The sequence below is a fragment of the Antechinus flavipes genome, chromosome 2 (assembly GCF_016432865.1).
Source record: "Antechinus flavipes isolate AdamAnt ecotype Samford, QLD, Australia chromosome 2, AdamAnt_v2, whole genome shotgun sequence".
Lineage (NCBI taxonomy): Eukaryota > Metazoa > Chordata > Mammalia > Dasyuromorphia > Dasyuridae > Antechinus > Antechinus flavipes.
Window position 1 is genome coordinate 227,324,932 of NC_067399.1, and position 21,524 is coordinate 227,346,455.

Sequence of the window (21,524 nt, forward strand, 5' to 3'; positions counted from 1 at the left end):
TAGTGACACAAGCATTAGTTCCCCTATCTGTAGTTGCAGTAGCAGTAATAGCAGTGGAAGCAGCAATGGTAGCGGTGGCGGTAGTAGTGGTAGTGGTATTGGTAGTAGTAGCAGCAGGGATAGTGAGAGTGGTAGTAGTAGCTGTGGTAGTGAGAGTGGAAGTAGTAGTAACAGTAACAAGAATGGTGGTGGTGATGGTTATAGTAGTAGTATTAGTAATAACAACAATAATAGCATTTATATACAATGCCTTAAGATTTGCACACCATTTTACAAACATCATATTTTGTACTCACAAAAACCCTGGGAGGCAGTTACTTTTCTTATTCTTATGAGGAAATTGAGGCTGAGAGAACTTGAATGAAATGCCTAAAGTCATACATCTAGGTGTCTGAGGTTGGTTTTGAAATCAGGCTTTGCACACCTAACTGTAAAGTGGAAATAAATGATAAAGGTTTCATTGTATCGTGCTTTGTAAGTCTCAAGTGAGAGAATGCCAATCACCACATATATCAGTTTAATTAAATAAGCATTTTTCAAAATAATATAAAGCATTATAGAGTTGCTGGTAATGTAAAGACAAAAAATGAATGATAATCCTGGACCTTCAAAGAGGTTATATTCTACTGGGAAGATAAATTATATAAATGGTTAAGTTCAAGATAATTTGAGCCCAGGAATATGGGGATCAGGAAAGGCTTACCTTAGAAGATTGGCTATTATTATTTTATAGACTTGGGTCACAGGGTCAAACCTTCAAAACTTGTTTTGATCCTTTTAAGGCATCATGATCTGTAATCGAAGTAGTTGCTATATATGAAAAGTGGTGACTTTCTATACTGCAAAATAAGTAACTGGGGAAGAGAAGAGGTCAAGGAGGAGAGAATTGCATGCATTTCTACTCAATATACCATTTAAAAATTAAAAACAAACAAAACAAAAAACCCCAAAACTTTGTTCACACAAAGTTGGAATCTCAAAGTTGGAAGCAACTTCAGACTCAGGAGTCCCTTCAACAACACACACAACAAATAGTTGGTATGGGGGAGAGAACACTAGCTCTTGAATTAAAAGTTACTATTCAGTTGTTTTTCAGTCCTATTCTGACTGTGAAGTTTTCTTGCCGAAGATACTGGAGTCATTGCCATTTTTTTACTACAGCTCATTTGACAGATGAGCAAAGGAAGCAAACAGGGTGAAGTGACTGACTCTGGGTCAAGAAGGTCCCGGAACTGGTAAGTGTCTGAGGCTAGTTTTGAACTCAGAGGAGTTTTCCTGATTCCAAGCCCAGTGTTTTGTGCATTATAGCATTACCTAACTTCCCTCAACAAAACTTCTCACAGTAAGTTTTTTTCTATATACATCTTGTTCTATGAACTTGAGCCTGCTGGACTCTAACTTACTTCACCCCACCCCCAATACATGCATCTGGGTAAAGATCTTTCCTCATTTCTTTATTTTTCCTTACTCAAAGCAAAGACAAAAAGAGACAAGAGAAAATATGCCACAGACTGACTTTCCACGACTTGATAAAACTAATTTAAGGTCTTTTTCTATCAGGAGATTATTCTCACCTTACTTCTCTTCTCTTACTTAATTCCTTGTCCGCTGAAGTCATAAACCCACATATATTTCCAATTTACCTCTAATATTAAAAGATTCTCCATTTACCATTCTCATTTCCATATTTTCCTCTTATTATTTAAAAGAGCTAGATTATTTTCTTTCTGAGCACTGTAAAACATTTAAACAAATACAAGTAGGGCTTGAAATGGAGCTATACAGGCGTCTCCAATTCAATTAGTTGTTTGGAACACAGAATGCATCTTCCAGCAGCTAAGACATTATAAATGGTGGTTATGCTTCCAGGCTAACTCACAACAGTCAATTTAACCCACAAAGCACCTGAAATTCTGTGCATTTGCAATCAAAAAGAGTAAAAAGCAACACTGTTGCTATGCTAGTTGCTATGTTAAGGAAAATGAACACAAAAATCAAATATGAAGGTTTTTGTTTATTTTTAATGCTGGTGCTTAAGGAAAAATGGATTTAAAGGTAAATGAGATAGATGGAAGCTTTCAGGTAGATTCTTCAGGGAGCTGTGGGGAACTTCAGAGAAAGGTTTTATGAAGGTTACCAATATTTATGTTTAATTATATTTAACCTAAGGTTGAGGTTTTCTAAAGATGTCTCATCTATACTAGAAATTCTCTGTGAAGACCAACTTACTCTTGGGCCTAGCCCAAACATATTTCCCAAGACACCCAAATGAAACCAATGTAATTTAGAGAATACAGAACTAAGCAGCACCTGTTATGTGCTATGCACTGTGGTAATTAACTGTCTGATAGGAAGACAAAAAGAAGAGTCCCTGCTCCCAAGAAGCTTACTTTCTTACATTTTACTATCCAAACCAGACCTGATACTCTAGGCATGGATGCCTTACCATTAGTAGGTCTATCTTCTCCCTATCTTGGGATACTCTCCTTTGTTTCCCATTTAGTCCATACTGCCTCTGTGCCTTGTGAAATGCTGTAGCATGGTTCAGAGGAAAAAGAGTCAGGAAACTGGGTTCAAATGTGAACTCTGTTCCTTATTATCTGTGTGACTTTTGTGTTGTTATTTTACATCAGTCCCTCAGTAACTTCATCTATAAAATGAAAAGTTTGGACTTGACCTCCAGTCCCACTTTCAGTTCAGATCCTCACCTTGTAGCACCAGGGGAAAATTTCCTTTTCTAAACCTTTACAATTCTCATATCATACATTTGTTCCACCTTCAACTTAAGAGTTTCCCTTTTTCCTTCCTTCTTCAACCCTCAAACCTCACTCACAGAATTACCTCACTATCACTAGGGTTTATAATCATTCTTTGCTTCCCAGTCCCTCAATTTCCTTCTGGCTGCACTTGAATTTTTACTTAATAGAAGCTTCATGATCGTAGCTTCTTCCAAAAGACACTCATCAGCATTATAAACATATCCTCAATCATTTAAGTGTCCATTACATCTGCTGTTTTTTGTCCTTCATTCTTTTTTTTAAATAACTTTTTATTGACAGTTGTCCTTCATTCTTGAAGAGAACCATGATATCAGGGAGGAGATGGCATGACATACAAGTGAATTGTATTTAAGTGAGGGAAAGCCATGCAAATTCACTTGCCTCACTTTCCCTCTAGAGCCATTTGTGTCCAGTGGCATGATGTATATAGATTAAGACAACTGGAAATGACTATGAAAACACTGAGAGACCTTGATCTTTTTAAGCTAAGATCTTTAACAGATCTCAATTTGACTGAAGAAACACTCAGGCTAGGTAAGAAAGGAGGCAGAAAACGGGCTTTTTTACCTAGTGAAAAAGAAAATCCATCCACCTATCTAAAGATACATAACACATATGCACACATTATATACACACACACACACACACACATATATACATATGTGTATGTGTATGTATGGGAAAGCTCCTCAGGGTTCCTGGTCAAACAGAAACAATTACTATTTACATTCACCCTGAGCTAATCAGGGCCCAAACAATGACCAAATGGGGCTTGACCCGAACCTGTTGTTGATTAATCAATGACAGCCAGAGTGATTTGGTTTTTAAGACATGGTCCTTGCTCATAAATCTCGAGATATTTTGCAGATTTCAGTAATCAAAAATTACATTCCTTAAGACAGATCACCTGCAAGTAAGGGTGAACAAAAAGAAGGAAAGGGAAAGAGGAAAGAAAAGGAGCTAAGTTGTCCAATGGCCAGTTCCAGTAGGGTGCCCAGTGGGACAGCTCCAACTCCTACTCACAGAGTTTGTCCTTTGTACACTAAATCTACTAATCCTCTAGAAGCCTGAATTGCTTACAATTCTTTTATATATATGTATGTATATATTGGGGGGGAGGGGAGATAATTGGGTAAGTGACTTACCTAGGGTCACATAACTAGTGAATGTTAAGTGTCTGAGGCTGGATTTAAACTCAGGTATTCCTGATTCAGGATTGATGCTCTATCCACTGAGCCATCTAGCTGCCCGCCCCACCAATTTTCTTTCTCTGTTCCTACATCCAGACTGTACAACAGCTATATAGCTATGCTGATTTATCGTATCATAAATTCATATTATATCATTTCAATCAACTTCTCACCATTATTCTGAAATCATTTGTCTCTTGTATATTCCCTTACAAACTGCCCAGAGTAGTAATTATTAATCTTCTTCACTTTTTATTGGCCTCTAATCCCAGTTCTCCCAAGGCTCCCTCACCCTACTTACATCAGAAGTATTGTAGTAGCTAACATTTATGTAGTACCTACAATATGCTAGACACCATGCTAAGCGCTTTGCAAATATTAATTCAATTCATACTCATAAGAATTCTGGGATGGTGGATGCTATTATTATTCCCATTTTGCTTATGAGGAAAGTGATATAAATAGAGATGAAGTGATCCAGAGTCATGTAGCTATGAAGGCTCTGAAGTTGGACTTGAAGTCTTCCTAACTTCAGACCCTGAACTCTACTACATAACCTTAATGTCCATTTAAAAAAAAAAAACACACAATAGGAGATATCATAATTCAATGGAAATATGTTAGATTTGAAAGTCAGAGAGAACCTGGATTCAAATTCCAGCTTTGCTACTAGCTTTGTGATTCTGGGTGGATGGCTTAATTTCCCTGGGATTTGAGTATCCTCACTGTAATATAAGGGTTTTTTTCTAGATTGTCTCTAAAGTTCCCTCTGGCCCTAAATATGTCTCTTATACCATTTTTTCTCTTCTTTTCCTTCTGCCTCAAAGAAATAGGTGTCTCTCCTTTTTTCACCCCAAGCTTAACACCTCCTTCCTGCCTCCTCTAGAAGACCCTCCTTCAATTTTTCCAAAATGTCTCCAATATCTTCAATTCTTCCCTCCCTTCTTCAATCATGTGTAAATCTCTCCTATCTTAAAAAAAAAAAAGTATGATGAATCTTCCATTGTGTCCCAGGGGATTGACTGTTATCCCCTTTTTTTTTTTTGCTAAATTGTTTTCCAGGACAACAATCTAATTATTTCTTTCTCCAGTTAACACTACAATACCAAATGGCATATGATAAACACTTACTAAGTGCCCCTACTTTGTGTCAGCAACTGTGGTGAGTACTGGGGGTTCAAATAAAAAAAAAAGGAAATAAAGTCCTTGTTCTTAAGGAATTATCATCTAGGGGAAAGACAATAAACAAAAGGAAGCTGAAAGGGGGTGATAGTGCCAAAGGATGCTGAACCAGGGGCATGGTGGATAATAATTGAGTAGAAATCAAGCAGAACAGAAGGTGGCAAAAGAAGAGATGGCTGACATTTTGAGACTTCTAAAAAAAAAAAAAGGAGGCTACAGGAAGAATTTTTTGCTCTAATCTCCAGACTTCCAATCAGAAGTAAAAGCAATTGAAGGTACTGATGTAGTGTGAGAGGCAAAGCTGAGGTAGTCTCCATGATGAGTATCCTTGAAGAGTTTACCTGAGCAGCTAGGAGGTACAGTGTAGAACTTAAGGCTGAGACCAAATCTGAGCTTAGAGACTTACTAACTTTGTACTGGACAGGTCAAATTCCTCATCTGTAAAATGGAAATAATAATAGCATCTAATTCCCAAAATTGCCCTGAGGATCAGATGAGATAATTGTAAAGTGTTTAGCATAGTGCCTGGAACATAGTAATATATCACAATAATGTTTTGCACGAACAGAGCATCTGATAACACTTTGATGCTTAATTTGTTCCATTTAATCAATTCAATTTAACACTATTATATATGAGGAATCAAGTAGTTCTTTCCCTCAAGGAACCTACATTCTACTGGAAAGAAACAATGTATACATAAAAAAGTACTAAAAAATAGCAGAGAGACATAGCAATAACAGGAAGAGAAGAAGATTGAAAAAAGTTTCATGGAGAAATAGCCCTTGAGTTAAGCCTAAAAGAGACAAGGACTCTAGAGGCAAAGAAGGTGGAAAAATGTTGCAGATATGAAAACTGCTTTGTGCAAATGGGAAGAGGTGACAGCTAAGAGTATCAAATTTGAGGAATGGCCAGTAGTCAAATTTGGCTGCAGCATAGAGTTTACAAAAGGGAATAGTATGAAATAAGGCTTTGTAATCCAGTACACCCTTCCAGAGGGTCATAACTGCCAAGTTGAGGGATTTGTCTTTTATCCCACAAGCAATAATAAGGAACTACTAAGAGAATTTGAGCAAAAGAGTGGCCTTTACCTATAATTTGAAAAAAACATAAATGTTAGGTGCTATAGATATGAAAATACCTACAACATAGAATTTATTCTCAAGAAGATTTTTTTAAATAAGGTAGTATGTATGTGTACAATTAAAAATAATAATATGAAACAAAGGAGAGTGAGATAAGTTAAAGAGATCATAAATTTTGAGCAAGAAGGAACAAAAAAGGACATTTACTTCAAACTATTTTAGAAGATGAGATTTAATGATGATAAAATCCAGAGCCCATAAATGAGGAAATCCATAGATTACATCTATGTCCAAAGTTGTATAGATAGTAAATAGCAAAACTAGTATTTGAAGTTAGGTCTTTCCTAATTTAACCTTTTTTCTTCTGTATCCTATAGTGTCTAGCCCAAAGAAAAGTGCTATTGGAAGTCCGAGGAAGTAACTTTCGCCTAGGGGTTAAGACAAACTTCAAAACATAATATCTAGGTGAGCTTTGAAGAAAAAGAAGGATTTCAGTAGATAGAAATGGGGAAGGGAGATTCCAGAATGTGTTTTGCATCTCCCCCCATAATAAAATCCATTCAAATAAATTTTGAAGAGTAATCATACACATTCTCAATCAACAAATCATTACTGAATCAACAATCCATGAACAAATGACTGAATATCTACTATATGCAATATGCTGAGCTAGGTGCTAAATTCAAAAAAATACAATTCCCTGTCCTCTAAGAGCTTATAATCTAGTTGGTCAGACAGACAGTCAAGTAAAAATTTAAATAAGTTAAACATAACACAAAAAGTCACAAGAATCTGACATGATACAAATCTATAATAATAAATGCCATTCCTAGATAAGCCAAAGGATGTGAATAAGCAGTTCTTGAAAGGATCACAAATCACCAATAATCATGAGAAAAAAATACTCAAAATCTTTATTAATCAGAGAAATATTAATTAAAACAACTTTGAGATACCTCCTCATACTTGTCAAAATAGCAAAATATGGTAATATCAAAATATCTTAGTTAAATGCATTCAAATAAGGTTTGTTTAACTATCTTATCAACATATAATAAAGGACAAAATTCAGCACTACCAGAAATGTGGGGAAAGAAGCATGATGACTCATTACTGGTGTAGCTATGAATTGATTCAACTATTTTAGAAAACAATATGGAATTATATGATGTTACAAAAATGTTCATATCCTTTGATCCAGGACTTCCATTTTTAAAGTTTCTATCTTAAGGAAGTTAGCAAAAAAGATAGGACACATCTGTACAAGAATACTCATAACAGCATTATTGGTAATAGCAAAGAGAAAATTCAAAACAACCTATGTGCCCAATTCTTGGGAATGGTTAAATCAGTTGTGCCATATAAAGGCACATAAAGAATGCTAAATACATAGAATACAAAAGCATATTGGAAGATTTTAAAAGTGATGGGGGGAGGGGAGAAGCAGAAACAAAACTGTAATATATGTCCTATCCTCTTATCGTCCTTGACCTCTTCCACTGCAACTCAGATATTGAAATAGTTCAATTTTTCTACTCTTCCCCAGTCTCTCTTCCTCCACTCACATATCATTCAGTATCCCTGCTAGCCCAAAGGGTATAGTATGTTCAGAATAATGGAAGGATATCAGTGATATGCCTTGAAAAATATAATGTTCCAAAATTCAACAGGCATTATTAAGTGAAGGTAGCTTTCTGCAAAGTACTATGTAAGGCTCTCAGACACACTGAGTTCAAATAAGACACAGGTACCAGCCCTCATGAAGGTTACAGTTTCTTGGGGATCAGACACACAGATTATTCAACATTATGAATATCAAAGAAGTGATATAATATTATATAAGTTCCACAGAGGAAGGCTGTTCTCAACAGCAGAAAATAAGGACTCCATGGAAAAGTAACAATTGAGTTTGGCTTTACTGAATGAGTAAGAAGTCAACAGGAAAAGACAAAGTAAGAGATATTTCTTAGGAAATATTATGAGCTACATATGAAAGAGTGTTCCAAATCATTATTGATCAGAGAAATGCAAATTAAGACAACTCTGAGATACCACTACACACCTGTCAGATTGGCTAAGATGACAGGAAAAAATAATGATGAATGTTGGAGGGGATGCGGGAAAACTGGGACACTAATGCATTGTTGGTGGAGTTGTGAACGAATCCAACCATTCTGGAGAGCAATCTGGAATTATGCCCAAAAAATTATCAAATTGTGCATACCCTTTGATCCAGCAGTGTTTCTATTGGGCTTATATCCCAAAGAAATACTAAAGAAGGGAAAGGGACCTGTATGTGCCAAAATGTTTGTAGCAGCCCTGTTTGTAGTGGCTACAAACTGGAAAATGAATGGATGCCCATCAATTGGAGAATGGCTGGGTAAATTGTGGTATATGAATGTTATGGAATATTATTGTTCTGTAAGAAATGACCAGCAGCAGACTTCCGGTTAAGATGGCGGAGAGGAGGCTCACAGTTGCATAAGCTCCGCGCTTTCTCTCACTATCCACTTCATTACAAGCCTCTGAATCAATGCTTGACTGAAAAAAACCCACAAATAGTTACCAAGAGAAGCCATCCTTGAGATCCGCCAAGAAAGGTCTGTCTTTACTGGAGGGCTGGGGCGGTTTTAGATGGGGCGCAGGCTGAGGGCAGCGGCAGTGAGAGCACGGGAGCAGAGCTGAGAGGGGGTGGGGAGTGATCGTAGCCGTCTCTGCGGGGAGAGCTTCGCTACAGGTTTGGAACCTGCAGCAAGTCAACAGCCCAGCAGAGAAGCTAAAAACACCGGGGCTGAAGAACACAACCCCAAACAGCTGGAGTCTCTCAGGACCTGGCCCCCCCCCCTTCCCCCCCCCAGTGACTCAGCACGCTTTGGGATCTCAGAGCGCAGGCGCAGCACAGTCCTGCTAGTGCCTCACTGCTGCCCCCTGCAGTCTGTAGAGGAAGCTCGATAACACACCCAGCCCCCCCCCAAAGAAAGACTCCAGTTTTTTCTGTTTTTCTTTGGTAGTTTGTCTCTGATTAATAGACAGAATGAGCAAGAAGCTGAAGAGGACTTTAACCCTTGACAGCTTCTATACAGATAGAGAGCAGACTCTAAATCCTGAGGAGACTAAAAACAGACAGTCCCCAGGTGATTCCCCAAAGGAGGAGATCGTCTGTTCCTCAGCACAGATGAACCTCATAGAAGTGATTAAAAAGGCTCTCACAAGGGAGCTAGAAGAAAAATGGGGAAAGCAGAGTGAGGCTTGGCAAAAGGAGAGGGAAGCTTGGGAAAAGGAGAGGGAGGCTTGGCAAAAGAGCCTGGAGAAGTCAGTTAAAGAGAGAGTGGATAAAGAAGTAAAATCCTTGAAAAATAGGATTAGTGAACTGGAAACAGAAAACAGCTCTCTAAAAAACAAAATTGGCGAAATGGAAAAAAATTCCACAGAACAAAAGAACTCAATTGGACAATTAGAGAAAGATTTTTAAAAAGTGAGTGAAGAGAATACTTCACTGAAAATCAGAATTGAACAAGTAGAATTGAATGACTCGAGGAGACAAGAAGAATCAGTCAAGCAAATCCAAAAAAATCAAACAATGGAGAAAAATGTGAAATACCTTCTGGGGAAGACAACAGACCTGGAAAACAGATCCAGGAGAGACAATCTGAGAATCATTGGACTCCCAGAAAAACATGATGAAAAAAAAGAGCCTGGACACTGTCTTCCAGGAAATTATCAAAGAGAACTGCCCAGAAGTCATAGGAACAGAGGAAAAAATAAACATTGAAAGGATTCATCGATCACCCACTGAAAGGGATCCTAAAATCAAAACACCAAGGAATATAGTGGCCAAATGCCAGAACCCTCAGATGAAAGAAAAATATTGCAAGCGGCTAGAAAAACCCAATTCAAGTATCAAGGAGCCACAATAAGGATCACCCAGGATCTGGCAGCATCCACATTAAAAGATCGAAGGGCCTGGAATATGATATTCCGAAAGGCTAAGGAACTTGGTATGCAACCAAAAATAACTTACCCAGCGAGAATGAGCATCTTTTTCCAGGGAAGAAGATGGACATTCAACGAAGTAAGCGAATTTCATCTATTTCTGATGAAAAAACCAGAACTTAACAAAAAGTTTGATCTACAAATATAGAACTCAAGAGAAATCTAAAAAGGTAAAGATTAATCTTGGGAACTATATTTTGACTATATAGATGTATAAAGAATACATGTATACCTTGTTCTAGAAATTGATGTGGAAAGGACATTGTACCAGAAAAAGGGTAAAGTGGGGGTAGTACATCTCATGAAGAGGCATAGGAAACCTATTATATCTGAGAGAAAGAATGGAGGGGGATGAATATAGTGGGTATCTTACTGCCTTCAGAATTGGCTTTAAGTGAAAAATCTTAAGACATATTCAATCTATGGTGAAACTTCTCCCATCTCATTGAAAAGTGAGAAGGGAAAAGTGGAAAGGGAAGGAATAAGCTAAGCAGAAGGGAATACGGGAACTGGGAGGGAAAGGGGTAAGATAGGGGGAGGAACTCTAAGGCGGGGGGAGGGACACTAAAAAGGGAGGGCTGTGAGAAGCAAGGGGTGCTCACAAGCTTAATACTTGGAAGGGGGGGAAAGGGGAAAGAAGGGAGGAAAGCATAAACCGGGGTTAACAAGATGGCAAGTAATACAGAATTGGTCATTCTAACCATAAACGTGAACGGGGTAAACTCCCCCATAAAGAGGAAGCGGTTAGCAGAATGGATTAAAAGCCAGAATCCTACAATATGTTGTTTACAGGAAACACACCTGAAGCGGGGAGATACATGCAGGTTAAAGGTAAAAGGTTGGAGCAAAATCTACTATGCTTCAGGTGAAGTCAAAAAAGCAGGGGTAGCCATCCTGATCTCAGATCAAGCTAAAGCAAAAATTGACCTAATTAAAAGAGATAAGGAAGGACACTATATCTTGCTAAAGGGTAGCATGGATAATGAAGCACTATCTATATTAAACATATATGCACCAAGTGGGGTAGCATCTAAATTCTTAAAAGAGAAACTAAGAGAGCTGCAAGAAGAAATAGACAGTAAAACTATAATAGTGGGAGATCTTAACCTTGCACTCTCAGAATTAGATAAATCAAACCAGAAAATAAATAAGAAAGAAGTCAAAGAAGTAAACAGAATACTAGAAAAGCTAGATATGATAGATCTCTGGAGAAAATGTAATGGAGACAGAAAGGAATACACTTTCTTTTCAGCAGTTCATGGAACCTATACAAAAATTGACCATATATTAGGACATAAAAACCTCAAACTCAAATGTAGTAAGGCAGAAATAGTAAATGCATCCTTTTCAGACCACGATGCAATGAAAATTACATTCAACAAAAAAGCAGGGGGAAGTAGACCAAAAAATAATTGGAAACTAAATAATCTCATACTAAAGAATGATTGGGTAAAACAGCAAATCATAGACATAATTAAGAAATGACCAGCAGGATGAATACAGAGAGGACTGGCGAGACTTACATGAACTGATGCTAAGTGAAATGAGCAGAACCAGGAGATCATTATACACTTCGACAACGATATTGTATGAGGACATATTTTGATGGAAGTGGATTTCTTTGACAAAGAGACCTGAGTTTCAATTGATAAATGACGGACAAAAGCAGCTACACCCAAAGAAAGAACACTGGGAAACGAATGTAAACTATCTGCATTTTTGTTTTTCTTCCCGGATTATTTATACCTTCTGAATCCAATTCTCCCTACGCAACAAGAGAACTGTTCGATTCTGCAAACATATATTGTATCTAGGATATACTGCAACATATCCAACATATAAAGGACTGCTTGCCATCTAGGGGAGGGGGTGGAGGGAGGGAGGGGGAAAAAAATCGGAACAGAAACGAGTGTCAATATAATGTAATTATTAAATAAAAAATTAAAAAAAAAAAAAGGAAATATTATGAGCTAAAGTATGAGGATTGTCATGCACAACTGAGTTCAGGAGGCAAATTTAAGCAAGTTCATCTGAGCTTCAGAGTTAATGGAACAAACAGGGTGAATTTGAAAAGAGTAAGGAAGGTAGTTCTATATTACAAAGAGCCTTGAATGCCATACAAGCACTTTTGAATTTTGCAATTCAGTGAACAACTGGAAAATAAGGAGACTGTTTTAGCAGAAAAGTGAGAAGAGCTTCAGAGTCAGAGGAAAAGAGATTCTACTTCCTTTTGTTTGACTTTAGAGGGCAGAACCAGGAAATGGTGGAAGTTGCAAAGAGCGGGCCAAGTTTAGGCTTAGTATCAAGGAAAAAAAAACTTCCTAACAATTATTGCTGTTCAAAAATGAAACAGGCTGCTTCAGGAAGTAGGAGGTTCCCCATCCTTAGAGATTTTCAAGCAGAGGTTAGATGACCATTTGTTTAGAAAGAATTCCTTTCATGTATGGGTTGGACTAGATGAACATTAAAGCCCTATCAATTCTCAAATTCCATGATTCTCTTACCTGGTTGGTTCAAAATGCAGACCAACTCTAAGACCTTAAGCCTCCATATCATTATCTGTAAAATGTGATGAACACATCTGACATGAAGGATAAATCGGTTTCTCTGATCCTCTCAACCTCTCAAAAACAGAAATTATGCACCAAATGTAAAGAAACTTCAACTGTCTCCATAATTTGGACACCCAAAATTAAAAAGAAGAGGTGAACAAATGCAGCAGTCAAGTACAATAACAGCAGCAGAATGACAGCAGAGAGGTCAAGAAGTGTTTGTACAATGAAAGACAAAAGTAAAGACAGAAGTCAGGTGGAGACAACAGTAAAGAGGAAGGCTTGGGGCATTATGGACAGAAAATCCTGCCTACAAGAAAAAAATGGGAAAATAAAGTTTTTGAGGTATCATGGAAAAGTAGGGGAAAACCCTGCATTTAAAGTCAAAGAACCTGTATTCAAATCCTGGCTCTGCCCCTTTCTCTTTATATGATGTTGGGAAAATCACTTCTTCACTTTTCTGGACCTCAGTTTCTTCAACTATAAAATAAGGAAATTAAACTAGGTCATCTCTCCTGCTCCTTTCCTTCCTTCTTTCTTTCCTTTTTCTTTTCTTCTTTTCTTTCTTCTGTCCTTCCTTCTTTTTTCCTTTCTTCCTTCCTCCTTTCTTTTTTCTTCTTTCTCTTCCTCCTTGCTTTCTTCCTCTTTTTTTTTTTTTTGGCATTGCATCTTTTATTTTTTCCTTTGCAGAATTTTATTTTTTTGTTATGTTAAGTTCCAACTTGTTTCCCTCTCTTTCCACCTCTCACTAGACATGTGTGTGTCTATGTATATATGCATGTATACACACTATATAGTAAATATACATAAAAACATACTCTGCGTATTCATCAGTTCTTTCTCTGGAAGTGGATAGCATCTTCCTTCAGTGATGCTTTGTACTTGATTTGAATATTTATAATACTTAGAATAGCTTATTTGTTCACGGTCATTCTTCAAACACTATTGCTATTACTGTGCACAATATTCTCTTGGTTTCATGTCCTTTCTAAATCCATGCATCTATAAAATGTGAAAAACAACCTTGGCCATGGGCTTCTTTAATAAAATGAAAGAGCTTGGATTCAGTGGTCTCTCAAGATCCTTCAAGCTCTATATCTATGACTATGTCATAGAATCTGTGACATCCCTAGATCTATTCACAAGGAAGATTAATCTGGCAGCACAATAAAGAATGCACTAGGGAAAGGAAAGAAAGGAGAGGGATGAACTGGGGCTATTACAATCATCCTGGTGGATAGCAAGTAAAAAGAGTTTGTATCAGGGAGGAAAAATTGGGAATAGAGGTGAGGGAATAAAATAAAATAGTGGAGATATGATAGATAAGTTGAATAGTATGGGCAGTGAGAAAGTAGGAAGAATCAAAGCTAACTCCAATTTTTTTTTAAAAGATGATTAGTGAGGCAATTGACTGAGTAAAAGTTGGAAGAGCAGTTTAAGAAAGATAATGAGTTGGATTTTTAAACATGTTGAATTGGAAATAATGGTAAGTAACTGTGAGATATGAGTAGAGAACAAAAGAGAAGTCAGGGCTGATGCTATTAGATATGAGAATTAAATGAACAGAGATTTAATTTGAGTCCTTGGGAGAAAATGAATTTGCCAAGTATCTCAATCAATGAGCATTTCTAAAGGTCCCAGCATACTGCTGGAAATTGTGTTTCCTAGGTGTAGAGGACATCAAGCAAAATAACTGAAATAGTCCCTGCTCTTAAGGGACTTAAAATTTATCAAAGGAGACAATATGTATGTATGCATGTAATTATTCAATCATTTTCAGTCATGTCCAATTTTTTTGTGACCCCATTTGGGGTTTCTTAGAAACTAGAAACCACTAGAGTGGTTGGCCATTTTCTTCTCTTGTTCATTTGATAGGGTTAGGTAACATACCCAGGATCACACAGCTAGTTAAATGTCTGATGCTGAATTTGAACCCAAAAAGATGAGTCTTCCTGACTTCAGGCCTAGTACTTTATCTAGTGCCTTTTAGAGGTACATATGTATAAGTATATAGAGAATATACACACAATGGATATAAAATAATTTTGTGAGGAAGGTCCTAGTAACTGGGAGAGTGGGAAGGAGAAAAATCAGAAAAAGCTTCATGCAGAAGAAAGCTCTGCAGCTGAGGAAGAATTGTAATCTTAGGCATTCAGACAATCAGTACCAAAATACTCCATAAGAGAGTTAAAAAAACCAGGTTCAAGGTCAGATTTTTAAGGACATTGATCTGGCATTTTTTTCATGGTCACTGTCACTTCATCTTGTGGCAAAAATGCCCTGAAACTTTTGCCTCTAAGTGTTTCATTAAATCATCTCTGACTAGTGCTAAGAATACCCCATAGGGTATATCCACAGCTCAATAGGCCATCCTTGATGGAAATCCACAAACCTCTCTTCTTGCAAGAGGCAGCAGAACCTGTTTTAAAGAACAGCAAACAGGAACTTAGGAGACCTGGCTCTGAAAGCTGCCTGATATGAGGCAAGTCACAACTTCTCTGGGCCTCAATTTCCCCATCCGTAAAATAAGAAAGTTAGAATAGACCAGACTATAGTTCCCATTAGTTTTAAGATTCTATTTCTACCATGCCTTGTATAACCCCTTCCCCATCCTCCACTGCCACTTTCTGCCAATCACAGACATCCCCAAGAGCCTAAATTATCAAATGATTTCCTTTTAAAGAAAATATTAGAAATCTAGAAGAATGTACTTTGGGTATAAGATTAGCTCCTCATGAATTAGAGTTGAAGAGATCGTGAAGATCATTTTACTCTAGCCTTTTCATTTTGTAGATCAAAAAGGGCCTTGATTTGGAATCAGAAGGGGCCTTAAAAGTCACCTAATCCAAGCCCCTCCTTTTATAGTTAAGGAGACTGAGGCTCAGACTGATTAAGTGATTTAAGGTCATATAATTCCTTAGAAGTAAAGTCATTATTAGACCTGGATGTCCTATTCCCTGGTCTAGTATCTTTTCCATAAAACTATTCTAAATCTGAAATTCAAACAAGATGCACACAGCATTCCCCTCCAAAAAAAAAAAAAAATGATGTGCAAGTAGGAGTTTTGCTAGTCTGACTCCTTCCCCATTAAGAAGGCCATAAGATGGTCCTCTCAAGCCTTTTTTCATCCTTATCGTTTAACAAATACTTTTTGGGTGCAAATATCATTTCTGTTTGCAGCTGAGGAAACAGGCTAATAGCAGGGAGATGAGAGACTCTGTAGCAGATCCCAAAATAGAACCTAGACATCTCAGCTCCCGAGTTCTCCCTTTTTCTCTAGTCTCTTACTCTCATGTCCTGCCTTGCTTCAAGCTGTAAAGATGCAAAAGGAAACCCATAAGACCTGGATTCCAATCTCTCCTAGCTCAGTTATCCTCTTCCCCAGGCTGAGCAAAGGGACTTTATTCAGGTTTCCTTTCTCCCCTGCTCTAATGGGACCTTGCCCTAGCTGTTTTCCCAATGCAGGTGTCCTGCAGTCACATGTCTTCCCTCAAAGGAGCTGCAGTTTCAAGCTACTCTGCAGAACAACTAGGGGATGGAGGGGAAAGAAGGGAGAGAGACTCATTGAAAGAAAACATTGGGCTTGTTAGACCACACAACAGCTGTTGTTCACCTTCCAGGCTCTCTCCACTGATTAGCAGTTCAGAAAAATCTAGTATGTCAGAGGTCAAATAACCCAGCTTAGGTCATCCAAGACCAAAATAGCAGGGGGTGGGTGGAGGAAATGGTGGAGAGGAACCTTCTAGGATTTGGTCAGAGCTCAGAAATGCAGGTAAGAAAGAGAAGTGTGCTAAAGCTGGGGGGGAAACCAGGTTAGCTTCTAAATGGAGTCTGCTCTTGACACTGACAGTTTGGACACTTAACCTTGGGCTATAACACCTCAGAAATTGCCAGGGCATTCTATCAGGTTACTACAAATATACAATTCAGCCCAAAGGGAATCTCAGAAGCCATCTTATCCCATACCCCCTCCCCATTTCCCAAGTTTGGAAAGTAACTAGCTCAAGGTCACATCACAACAGCCAAGATTTGAACTCACATCTCCTGCCTCAGATCATATTTTCCATTATATATACTATACTATCTTGGTACAGCCTGAGGTCCCCAACTAAATTTATATCTCACTGCCAGTTTCCAGCGGAAAAGAAAGCAGAATTGACAGTGACACCTTGGAGATCAATTAAAACAGAAATCTGCTCTTCTCCAAGGATCCAGTCCCTAGGCTCAGAGTTTCTACTTCCATAGAAAGGTAATGAATGAGAAAACTATTTCTCTTCCCTCCCATATCTGAAAGCTACCAATTATCTCAATCTCCTCAGGCAGCTCTTAGCCAAAGGGTGATTTTCCTAATACCTAATGCCCATTTTCTGCAAGGAACCTGGGCCTTAGGTTGCCCTGGATTTCTTAAGGCTACTTATAACAAAAACAGCAACTAACATTAATATATCTCTTTTAAGGTTTGCAAAAGTGCTTTAACTATGTTCCCTGATTTTTGGTCTTCATAACTCTACAAAGTAGTTGCTGTAATTGTATCTATTTTACAGATAAATTAATTGAGGTTCAGTGATTTGCCATGGTTACATGGTGTCTCAGTGTCAAAAGTGAGATTCTAATACCTCAGTTCTTTCGATCTCTAATCCAGGGCTCTTTCTCCAAAACCCTATTGCCCTCTACTTCGAAGAGCATCTCATCATCCAGAGAGGTTTGTTTTCTTGACAAGCGGGATCTCCAGCAAAGCCAGAGGACCTGCTGGTAGGCTACAAAGCTGAGCAATGGCAGGTGTGAATTCAGCTGTTGAACATAAGTTGTGGGGGTGGGGAGGGTTTGGGAAGCTCAGGCTAAGAGCTGGGTCAAATAAGCGATAGGATGGAACTCATCACTAGAGCCAATCCTCCCTTTAGCTTCTTCCCCCACTTTTACCAGCCAATGATAGATTTTAGGAAGGAACCTTAAAAGTTCTCAAACCCCTTCATTTTACAGATAAAGAAACTGAGGCTGGGAAAAGGACATGGATTTTCCAAGGTCACAACATTAAAACTAAGATTTGAACCCAGGTCCTCTTTCTAAAATGATTCTTTGGAAACACCACGAGGAATCTAAAAAGACATGAGGTCTTGAACCCATGTAGAGATAAAGCCAGCAGTAAAATAAGTTCCAAGTCCTAGTCTATTCACCAGACCTCAGCATCATAACCCTTGCCAGAGCCCAGCTTCTACTTCCTGGTCTTCGGTTACCAAGGCAGTAAGGAAAGGGACAGATAGTCATGACCCTCTTTCCAGAGAGATAATAATAGCCTCCACTAACTCCTAGCCTTGCTTTAGTCAGCCCAGACGCTGCAAATTCAGTCACACTACTACCTATACAAGGCATTTCCTCTCGGTTCAGCTTTCCTAATAATAGCTGGCATTTATAGAGTGTTTTAAGGTTTGCGAAGTGATTTATAGACATTCTCTAGTCTGATCCCAAGTGCTTTACATATATCACCTTATTTGATACTTCTTATATCCCGTAAGACAAGCATTCACTATGAATCCCATTTTTTGGAAGAGGAAACTGAGGCTCAACTAGATTTAAGCGAGATAGGACCTTCTAGTTTCATTTGGGTTTGCCCCCGCCCCCATTTGGCAGTTGAGGAAAACAGACCCAGAGAGGTTAGTTAATTTGCCCAAGGTCACCAAGGTCGGCAAAAGTGGCAGAGTCGGAATTCGCACCCACATTCTTTAATCCCAAATCCAGCATTCCTTCCATTGCATAGTTCTGGATCGACCCTAAGTGTCAAAGGTGCCGTTTGAAGCCTAGCTTTCCTAGGTCCAAGTGGAGGACCAGGGTCTAACCACTGCCCCATAGAAGCTGGCTACACACGAAATTCCAGCCCTTAACAATGGAACTAGACGAGGCTACCTTCAGAGGTCAGGGCCAACGAAGTCCTTCTCAGCTGGCCCACCCCCGAGAGCATCTCCAAACAATAGGCAACCGCGCCCACGACAGAGGGACCCAGAGACGCCCCTCGAAGTGTCCGTACCTTCCCCCTTCCCCCTCTCTTCGCTAGCTTTGTTTCCAGATCCTTAGGGGCGCCCCTACACAGCATCACCGACGAACACAAACAGGATTCTAAGCTGGCCGGCGAGCCCTCGCCCATTTCCTTCAGGGCTTAGCTAGTGGGGGGAAAGAGTGATTCATTCACTTCCCCCCACGCGGTCCTCGGCTGCTGGAAGTTTGCTAAGACTCTAGCTGGTAGAGGCTGGGGGTGGTCTGGGGTGCCGAACCTGAGGGTCCGGCGGCAGAGCTTCCCACTCCCCGCTCTCGGGCTCCGCTTGGCCAGCTCTTACCATACATCTCCAGCTCCCGGCTCCGGCTCGTTCCCTCCCGGGCGGTCCGGCAGCGTCTGCAGGGCAGTTCTTAACCCAGCGCCTCCCGCAGCCTCAGCCTTTCATTCACCGAGCAACGGAGGGATGGCGGCGGCAGCGGCCAAGGAGCGCAGGAGGCAGCGGGAGAAGAAATGAATAGGGAAGCGAGAGGCCATTCAGCAGACTCCCCACCACTCCCCCCAGCCTCTTTCAGGAAAGGGCTGGAGGAGAAGGAGGTGGAGAAAGGGAGGAGGCTATGCTAATCTGGAACCACCCCTTCTCCCGGCTCAGCCTCTGGGAGACGTCTCCAATTCCCACCCCACCCCCTTCTTGCTCACCCCCAGGCTCTTGCCTGGAAACCAAAGCCCCCAAGATTTCCCTTTTATCTAAGGCTGGTACTCTGAGGTCGGCAGGCTGCAGGTTCTTCTCCAGACGTCAGAGTGAGTTTGCCAAGTGGAAAGTGCCAGAAAGAGAGGCTTTTTCCTCGGTGCCCTGATGCCAGCTTTGGGCATCGCCCTTGAATTGTCTTCTTCCCCACTGGGGTGTTCAGGCTCTTAGCAAGGTCAGGAGCCACAGACAGAACATGCACTCTCCCCCGCTCTCCCGAGCCCCCAACACATGCAAGCCCCGGCGCTCGCGCGTTCTCCCTCCCACTATGTGTCAATGAGGAATAGGAGGGGAGAAGGGGGAAACCGAGGTGTGGTTCATGAAGGCTGCCCCACGAGAAAGCAACCCCAGGGGTAGGGAAGACTGTGCCAGCTGGGCAGTGAGAATAGAATAGGAAGAACTGCTCTCAAGCAGACTCTCTTCCAAATGATTGCACCAGCCCTTCTGCCTGATCAAGCTGAGCATTGCTGCATTGGGATATCTAAACTACTGACTAATCCCCTCCCTCACTCAAAAACCCAGCTGTATCCCCAGGTGCTAATCTTGCAAACTCTTCACTGCTCTGGGTGCCACCAAAAATCTTCCATGCTCACTGCACCAAATACTGCAGAAAATCCTCCTTCACTGCACCAACAATTGCTGGAAATTTTGCCATCTTCCTCCCAAATTCTGAAGATGGTCCTTCTATCCCATGGTGGAGGAAATAACAGCTCCTTCTGCTCCTGATAATCTACTCCTACAAGTTCTGAGATAGAAGGCTCTTTAAAGGTCATTTAGTTCAACCTCTTTGTTTTACAGATCAGAAGAGGAAAATCTGGAAATCAAATATGAAAATATATGTAGGGCACTATTTAAAGGTGAACTATTATTATTAATAGTATCAATAAATCCAATTCAGCAAGTATTTGCTCAGCGCTCCGTGTATTTCTGAGTCCTCAGCAACACCTTTCAAAGATGGAATCACATCATTCCTGACTTTTAGTGTATCTAATGAAGATGAACTCTTTAGAACCATAATATAAATGAGGATGTAATAATTGCAAAGGAGAGATCCAAAGCATTATGAGAGATTGAAGAAGAGAAAGATTACTTCTGGCAGGGGGAATCAAGGGAAAATTCATGGAAGAGGTGACAGGAGAGCTCCATTTAATAGTAAACAAAGAATTTCAACAAGCATAGCCAGAGTAATATCAGCAGGGAGGGACTTTGGAGACCATCTTGTCCAATCCTCTTATTTAAAAAAATAAACAAAAGTTTTACCAATGACTTTTTGCTCCACCATCATTAATTTCAAGGCTATCTCTCATCCCCTCCCCCACCACTCCCCCAAAACAACTAAACAAAAACATCATTATAATGAAGGCATGTGAAATATAGTCCATATTCTGTCCTGTTAATCTCCTGTCTTTCTTTTACTGTGAGAGGGGAGAGATGCTTGTTTTTCTGTTCTTGATTTCACTGTCAGTTTTTCAGTCCCTCAGAATTCCATTTCCTTCTAGTGTTCTGTTTTTTAAAATTTGCATTGCAGTTATTATGCATATTGCTTTCTCTTGGTATAGCTTTACTTTGCTCTATGTCACTTCATGCAAATCTTCCCACATTTCTCTGAATCCATTTCTTCCATGCTAAATAATTTTCCAGTACATTCCTGTGCCATCTTTTTTTTTTTCCTAGCTATTCCCCTATCAATGGGCACTTAGCTTGTTTCCAGCTCTTTGCTATCAAAGGACTACAGCTAGATGGAGCATGAAGCAGCTATGTGGTACAGCAGACAGAACACTAGCCTCAGAATCTGAAAGATAGGAGTTCAAATATAACTTTAGACACTATTCTACAGCCTCATGAACAGTGCATTAGTATGCCCATCTGTTCAGTGATTCTTCATTGACAGTCCCTTCATGTTTCATCTTTGTTCACTTTTATGGTGTGAGGTGAACTTCAGAGTTGTTTTATTTTGTGTTTTTTTCTTACTATTACTGATTGGTTTTCACATAGTCATTTATAGGTT

General features: G+C 39.5%; 1 protein-coding gene across 1 annotated transcript in view; it reads right to left on the reverse strand.

Moving 5' to 3' along the window:
• EFR3B (EFR3 homolog B) overlaps positions 1–19,336 on the reverse strand; it is a 124,101-nt gene extending 104,765 nt beyond the window's left edge. Inside the window, exon 1 of the mRNA XM_051976356.1 lies at positions 19,112–19,336. Coding sequence (XP_051832316.1) covers positions 19,112–19,118 — 7 coding nt within the window. The 5' untranslated portion in view covers positions 19,119–19,336. The remainder of the gene's footprint in view (positions 1–19,111) is intronic.
• Between the last annotated feature and the right edge of the window lie 2,188 nt (positions 19,337–21,524).